Here is an 8,174-nt window from a genome sequence, read left to right on the forward strand (position 1 = left end):
TCTTGGCATTTTTCTGATGAGAGTCATTGCCACCGGAGAGCTGGGCTATGGCCCTTCTAGGGCAGGGAGCTTGGATCTGGCCAGTTGTACTCATTCATTCACCTACTACCACCACCCACCAGGCCCTGGCTAAGCCCTGCACATCTCGCTCACCTGGTGTCACCTGGTGTCTCTAGCAATACACACAAGGTCTTCTGGGTGGCAGGCACTTAATAAACCTGTGGGAAATAGAGGTTGCTATCTTGAGACATCTTTATTATTAAGCTGCACTTTTCTAAAGGACCAAATTTTTCTTTAATGTGTAGAGGTTGCTTAAAAAGATAAGGTCAAGAAGAATTTATAAAGTTCTGATTTTATTACAAATCAAGCAAGCATCACATTTCCTGCTAAGGGCCGGCACCAGTGCTTTTTGGGCACTGACCTGGCACCCTGCATTCAGGCCCCCATCTGCACCCTTCCTGACTCCCCTTGCCTGCCCAGCCCCTGTGCCCATGGCTTCCTGCTTCTCCTCTTGCATGACCCCCCTCCACATACACACACTGCTCCCAGTCCCCTTTCTGGAGCATCTCCTAAGGCAGTGTCACCTGCAAGCTGTCCTGTGTCACTGGTCGCACCACCACCTTGCCCGCTTGCCACCCTGCACACCAGGCCAGTGATTTCTCCTTGTCCAAAGGCTCACGAATACCACAGTGGGCACATGGTTCAGATGTGGAGACCGAGGTGCAGAGAGGATGACTTGCTCCAAGCCCGTAGCTAGTGGGCAGAGTGGAGGCACAGCCCCTTGCCCCTCCCTTTATGGACCCTCAGTCATGTCCATCTCCCATGATGTGAGAGCTCCAAGCACTGCATCCAACGGCCTCCTGCCTTGTGTGCCTGGATTTATGATACTCAGTCCAAGCCCAGCCCACCCAAAGGGACTCAGTACCTTAACCTGGAAACCTGTTTTCTCCTGGGTCAGAAACCCATAAGCCTCAATCCCCCTTCCCCTCAATGGCATTCCTCCCAAGCCCAGCTGACATTGCCTACTGGACCCAGCCTCTCTCTCTCCACCCACATTGCCTCTGCCACAGGCCAGGTTTCACCCACCTTCTCTGGACTCTGACAATAAGCTAACTTGCCAACACCCCAACTTGATGACCACCCACCTCCTAAGTGACCCATCCCAAAAGACAACCTGATTTGATGCTCTGTCACCCCCAGGAGAGTTCCAGATGCTGCCAAAAGGGGTTGAAGACCTTTCTAGCAACCTTACCTCTTGTAGAAGGGAGAATATGTCCCCCAAAAATACATATTGAAGTCCTAGCCCTCCCCACCCCCACCTGAGAATGCACCCTTATTTGGGTTTTTGTGGGTGTAAAGCTAAGATGAAGCCATCCTGGAATAGGATGGGCCCTAATGGGATGCCTGGTGTGTCCGGGTTAAAAAAAAAAAGGGGGGGGGGAATTTGACACGGAGACAGAGACACACAGGGAGAAGGCCATGGGAACATGAAGACAGAGACCAGGGAGAGGGACTCTGACAATTACCAACAAACCACCAGAAGCTAGGGGGCAGCGTGGGACAGATTCTCCTCTGGAGCCTCCTCAAGCAGCGCTGCTCACACCTTGGTTTTGGACTCCTGGCCTCCAGAGCTGTGAGAATATAAATTTCTGTTGTTTGAAGCCACACACTATGACACTATTCCTACAGCCCCAGGAACTACTGTGCCTCCTACTCCTGCCTCCTGCCTCTCTCTCCTCCCAGGAGCACCTGGACACAAATGCCCGGAGCTCCTCCTGGCTTCCTGCTTTCTGGCTGGATTATTCCACTTGACCTTTGAATCCAGCTCCTGAACAACCTCCTCCAGGAAGGCTGCCTTGCCTGAAAGGAGCCCAACACACGTTTGCAACCCACGTCGCAGGGGTTAGGGTTTATAAGTGCCATTAGACTATCAATTACACTTTCTAAGACCTTGAAAACAAATAGCTATTCTGCAATTCAGCCCAGGAAATGAGTGAAGGAACTTCAAAAGTTTACATGAATTGTCTGGAAAGTTATTTTTAAAGGAGCAGAAGGCTGTAATTCATAGGTAAATAACACACAAAAGTGCCATGAAGGTTTGTAAAGAAAAAAAAGTAAGAAGAAAAATCTAACCAAGGGAGAAATATAGAATGAATGCATTTGTTAAAATGGGCATTATTGAAAAGATTGAGAAATTAGCCACATAAATTCCAAATATTGGACTTGCCTAAAGACATTTTTGTGACCAAATAAACCAAGTCATAATATCTAAACAAAAAAAGACATTTTTTTTGTATTTTTATCAAGAGGGAATAATGCAACTAACTTTACCAAAGGAGAAGACCCTCTGATAGTTTAAAAAATAAAATGCAGTATTTATTGTGTTTGCCCTGTGCCTGGCACTGTGCCCAGCATATCATATGCTTTAACTTATTAAGTCTTTATAAAAATCCAGTGTCATATAATACTATTATATGCTTATTTTACAGTAACTCGCCCAAGGTCACACAGCCAGGAAGTGTTGGAGCAGGGATTTGAAGCCAGGTCTGTTGAATTCTGCACCCCCCGCCACAACACCCACACTCATACTCACATGCACACACACACAGACACACCCGTACTCTGTGCCATAGCTTTACCAAGTGTCTGCCCATCATTCTCTAAATATAGCTGGCTGTTTCAACCTCTGCTTTGGGACCCCTTACCCACACCTCTAGGGCCTGGTAAACACCTACCCACACATATTTCAAGGCTCAGCTCAAGGGTCATTAGACATAGAAATCATTCTGGATGCACAGACAGCTGACACTACCCCTCTCCCCACCTTTTCCTTTCTTTCTCCCCATGGTAGACTTTCTCTCCACACACACACCCCTCCCCTCAGCTGTATGAGAACCAGACTCATTCCCACCTTGGACAGTGCTGCAGTCCCAGTAACCAACACAGTGCCTAATGGGGAAGACTTGTAGCAATTATTTGCTAAACAAACAGAGAATGATCTGACTCCTCCTTGCTCTGGACCACCTGTTTTGATTTTTAAATATATTTTTATTGATTTCAGAGAGGAAGGGAGAGGGAGAGAGATAGAAACATCAATGATGAGAGAGAATCACCGATCAGCTGACTCCTGCACAACGCCCGCCCCCCCCCTCCCGGAGATCAAGCCCACAATCCGGGCATGTGCCCCCAACCAGAACCAGAATCAAACCCAGGACCCTTAAGTCCACAGGCATATGCTCTATCCACTGAGCCAAACTGGCTAGGGCTGGCCCGTCATCAGTGGTTCTTATTCAGGGGTGATTTCAAGGGGACACTTGACAATGTCTGGAGACAATTTGGTTGTCATAACTCAAGTTATGCTGCTAGCATCTAGTGGGTGGAGGCCAGAGGCGCTGCTAAGCATCTTACAATGCACAGGACAGCCCGCTCCCTCACCCACAAGAAAGAATTCTCCAGCCTATGACATCAATAGTACTGAGGCTGAGCAACCCTGATCTGCCCCTTCTGTCTCAGCAGCTGTAACATATGCAATTCACTCTCCATGATGGATCTAGGCCCTCGAGGGTAGGATTGCTTTGTCTTTTAAGCACCCAACATAATGGATGGGTGGGTGGGTGGATGAATGGGTGGATGAATGGGTGGATGGATGGATGGATGGATGAGAGAAATGCAGAAGGGACAGAGCCAGACTGAAATTCAATATGCACATTGGGGTAATAAAAATCCCGAAAGATCTTTTGGCTGAACTGAGGACCTGAGTTTGGGGAAACTTATTAGCTGTGTAGAAATGTTTTCATGTTGACCATTGTGATCAGCCCCAAAAAGGTCAAACCAAAGTACCAACTTATGGCTTTGTTTGACAGACGCAACCCCAGAGAGCTGTATTCTCGTTAGCACTGTTCTGCATCCATATTATGCTGAGATTCTTCAGATTCTTGGGGGAAAGTCCTACGTTGTTCATAATTTTACATTTACAGTCTGTGGCTCAGAAGAGTCTTTACTTATCTAACCTCCTAATGACAACGGAATCACAGTGGTCTGAGTAATTCTAACATCCAGGTCTTTCAGCATTCAATACAAGTAGGTATTTTAAAAGAAATAAGAGTTATTTTAACAAAAATGCCTAGAATAGACTCTTTGATTATTAGTTAAATGGAAACAGACAAGGGAGAAATATGTATGTTATAAGAATAAGGAAAATAGTTCTTAATTAACTGTACATACTTAAAAATTCTCAAAGTATTTCCAAATTCAGTGTCTTCTCTGACATTCGGAGTGATACTGTGAAGTGATTATTGTCCCCACTTGACAGAGGAAAATACAGACTCAGAGCAGTGAGGCTGAAGGTTTCCTCAAAGTCCAGATTCCAGGAAACTGGACCCTTGAAGTAAGAATGGGAACCAGTTCAACAGCAGCATGGCCAGGGGACGTCAGAGGCCCTGGATGGATGGCGCGATCCTCCCCTTCCTGGCTCAGTTGGCACCTCATGGGCATTTCAGCAAAAAGCTCAGCCACCCTGGCAGAGCCAGGAAATGCAAATGGTCGTTTTCAAGCTCAGTATTTCACTGGATGATACTTAAATAGCCAATCAGTGGAGGGCAGGCAATCTATGAAAACGTATCTGTTAACTGTGACATGGGGTGTAGGAAACAGGAGAGGAGAGCAGAGTTCTTTGTAACAGCTGAGTGCAGTGAAGGCGTGGAGACCTCTGACTAGCTGACAGCAGGCGCTGTCTCCTGGTTGCTGAATAGACTGGGCACTGACACTTTATGTTCATAATTCTTCCCAGGCCACAAAGAGTAGTCTGTTCACTGGGGTTTGTCTGTTGTTTTTTGTAACAATTGGGACTTTCACAAACAATAGGCAGTGTATATGTTCATCCAAAAGCCAACAGAACATTTCAAGATTATCATGAATCTGTATTTGACTGCTTTTAGTTCAGGATTCTCAAATCACACCATAAATTTTCAGTATTACAGAAAAAAATCATAGAGGTAATTAGAATGTTCATTTCATGAAAAAAAAAAACACATAATATTTGCTCTTACTCATGAAGAAATTGATGCTGATATGCCTACAAGTTGCATTTGCATATGTTTAATGAAGTAACTTTGGACTTTGATCTCAGCCCATGATAATGATTACAAATGTATTAGCTTTTGCTGGTCCCCTTTTACCGAGTATAAGTATACCACATAAGCAACAGAGGAAATCATAAAATTAAAACTAGGAGTCATGTCCTGGTGAGACGTGAGGAAGTTTCTAGAAGTTAGTACGTGGCAGTGTCCAGTCTTCCTTCACCCTTTTAGCAGCTCACTTGATGTGAACCAAGCAGCAAATTAGAAGAAGTTTGTAGTAGTATGCATGGGGAATATATGCATGCACTTGCCCGTGGAGGGAACTCAGCCAAGTCTTTCTAGAACGTTTCCACCCTAGCAACAAACGCACGCATGAGACGCTGAGAAAGGCCAGCAGGTCTTCAAGGAGGGGCTAAGGGAAGTCAAGTGCAAGGAAATGTGCCCAAGAGGCTACCTGGGCCCCCACCCATCTCCCAAGTTTGTGTGAGAAATCACTGGCCCTTTACCTTTACCCCCTCACGGGACTTGAGGACAGACCTCCCCCACCAGCGGCTTCCCAGGGACATGACATGAGAAATCCACGGAGTGTTCCCGAGCTTGAATTTTAAAAGTCAGATTTTTAAAATGTGTGTGTGAATATATAGATATGCTCATGTATATGTAAACATAGAAATCTCTACTATTATTGAAGAGGAACTGAAAGGTATAATTAAAGGCATCTTTGGTGGGAGAGAAGGAAGTTAGGGCGGTATCTGCCTTGGAGAGGGCGCGATGGGTCCTGCAGGGGTGCTCTTGGATAAAGCTGGCCCTCCGGCTCTGGAACTGGTGGAGGATGCTTTCCGGTGTCTTGGGAGGAGCATGTGCGGAAGAAGCCAGTGCCCGGGTTTGTGAAGACAGCAGCCCCCCGCCTCTCCCCTGTCCCAGAAGCTTGCCAGCCACTGGACCCCTCCATCCGCCTGGTACCAAAGCTGTAATGCTCCGTATCTCTTCTTGCATCACACTAATTCAGGCATTAGGAAGGGCCACAACTTTGCCAGTCTTAACAAAGATGATGGGAAACAGGATTCCTGCCGGGGTTCTAACCTGGTTTCTCTTCCCTCTCACACAGGGGCGCATCTGTAGAAAGGCTGGCAAATCAAAGAAGTCCTTCAGTCGCAAGGAAGCGGAAGCCACCTTTAAGAGTTTGGTGAAGACACATGAAAAGTACGGCTGGGTCACCCCACCAGTCTCCGATGGCTGATGTTTGCAACGAGGCCTCTCCACACTCAGACACCCGCCATCTCCTCCTCCACGCTGAGCATCCTCCATCCTTTTTTACTCCAGCGGAACTGAATCCTGAATGCCAAGGAGACATTTAAGTTATTTATGAACAGATGTGTTTACAGGGAGAAAGAGGGAGCAAAAGCTGTTCGGGATTAAGTTTCGATCATAAATGAATGATCATCTCTAAGTCACTTTAGAACAAATGTTGAGCTGGTGACATTTCCCTGCCCACCTGCCCCTCCACCTGGTCCCATTGCCCTTAGCTTCTTTCCATAACAGCAGCTCCAAAGAGCAGGCAGGAAACTCGACGCCCGCGGCTTGACCCATTTCCGTGTCCGTGGCACCGCTCATATTCCCTAGGAGCGCCCTGCACCGCCGGTACATGTTCGCTGTGCCCTCTATCTCTGTTTCTCTCCCTGGCAGGGCAGCATCACTTACAGATGTGTCTTTCCATGGCCCCCTGTGACAACATGTAGACCTCATTTGTGCTATGACCTTTGGCTCATGAAAACAAAAATTTAATATTGCAGGTTCTAGTGATTTCAAACTGCCCTCTTGGTTCAGATGTGCTCTCTGTGCTGGTGGGGTGGTGGCCACAGAGAAGCCAGCGCCCTTAGGTGAGAGGCAGGGCTGCTGTGGCCTCAGTGGGGCACACAACCCTGCAGACGCCAGGTGTGCACTCCCTGGGGCTCAGAGCAAAGTGTGGGGACACGTGGACAGTCTCTTCCGATATCCTGAGATGCTCCTCCGACAGCCGGTTTCTGTTCCTGTCTTCTCTCTGCTGGTCAACCCACCACCAAAAACGAAAGACAGTTTTCCACTCACGAAAGTCATCGGACTCATTTTATCATGTGTGCTAGTGACAGGGAATGCCAGAACTGCCAAAGGATACCAAGTGATCGTACGACGACTTGCATGACCGGGTTTAATTCTTCACCCTGTAGTCACTTGTGTGTCCCCCTGAGGCTGGGATGCGTGAGCACCCCGCTGTGATATAAACTTCCTGTTATTTAATCTGCCCACAGTTTCATTTCTGTCTTCTGTTAAGTTACTTAGAACTTTCTAAGGAACTCCATGAGATGAAGAAATACTGTTTATAATCATACGCAGGAAGAGGAAAAATATTCACCCCAAGTGGAAAATCTTACTGGACACATTTGAAATAAAATCATGCATACCTGAAACACTGCCTCAAGAATCCAGTCATTGTGGGCCATGCTTCTATTTCAAATATTTAATCTATCTGAACTATTTTAATATTTCAAATACCACACATAGCACGACAGCCATCTGCAGTGAGAGACAGGAGATGGGTCATAGGAACCCGTAGTCTTTGCAAAAGGATTAAAATGGTCCCCAGAAGCAACCAGGGAGATAACTAGAAACTGGCACATAAAGGGATGATTTGGCCAAATTTGACTGTTGCCAATTATATTTTACCACTCTGAAATATAATTTCAGAGGGAAGAGAAATCTTTGCCGATTACAAATCATTTTTCAGCCAGTCTTGGCTGCTCAGGGAACTGCCTGCTCATTGTCCAAGGTTGTCAGAAATCTAACCTCACTTCACAGGACAGGAGTGGAGTCTTCTCAATACAATTGGCCACTCACCAAATCTTCCTTTTATTGCTATGTTTATTTTTTTACCACATTTTTATGTGCCCCCTAAACACACACAGCTCTGTTCAGCCAAAACAGCAGTGTATTGAGAATGCCTGACCTCCTGCTCAAGTTCCCTCCAAGTAACAATAGTCATGAAATTCGATGACAATGAACTTTAAGCGTTCATTCATCTGATCCTCCACAGAGGAATTCTCCATCCTGGAAACCCGA

At 46.5% G+C, this 8,174-nt stretch overlaps 1 protein-coding gene across 1 annotated transcript in view; it reads left to right on the top strand.

Annotated features, from left to right (window-relative positions):
- Positions 1-7,525, top strand: part of UBE2QL1 (ubiquitin conjugating enzyme E2 Q family like 1) — a 32,955-nt gene extending 25,430 nt beyond the window's left edge. The window contains exon 2 of the mRNA XM_006081469.2: positions 6,187-7,525. Coding sequence (XP_006081531.1) covers positions 6,187-6,318 — 132 coding nt within the window. The 3' untranslated portion in view covers positions 6,319-7,525. The remainder of the gene's footprint in view (positions 1-6,186) is intronic.
- Positions 7,526-8,174: the final 649 nt, after the last annotated feature.

This window comes from Myotis lucifugus, unplaced genomic scaffold (assembly GCF_000147115.1).
Source record: "Myotis lucifugus unplaced genomic scaffold, Myoluc2.0 scaffold_0, whole genome shotgun sequence".
Classification (NCBI taxonomy): domain Eukaryota; kingdom Metazoa; phylum Chordata; class Mammalia; order Chiroptera; family Vespertilionidae; genus Myotis; species Myotis lucifugus.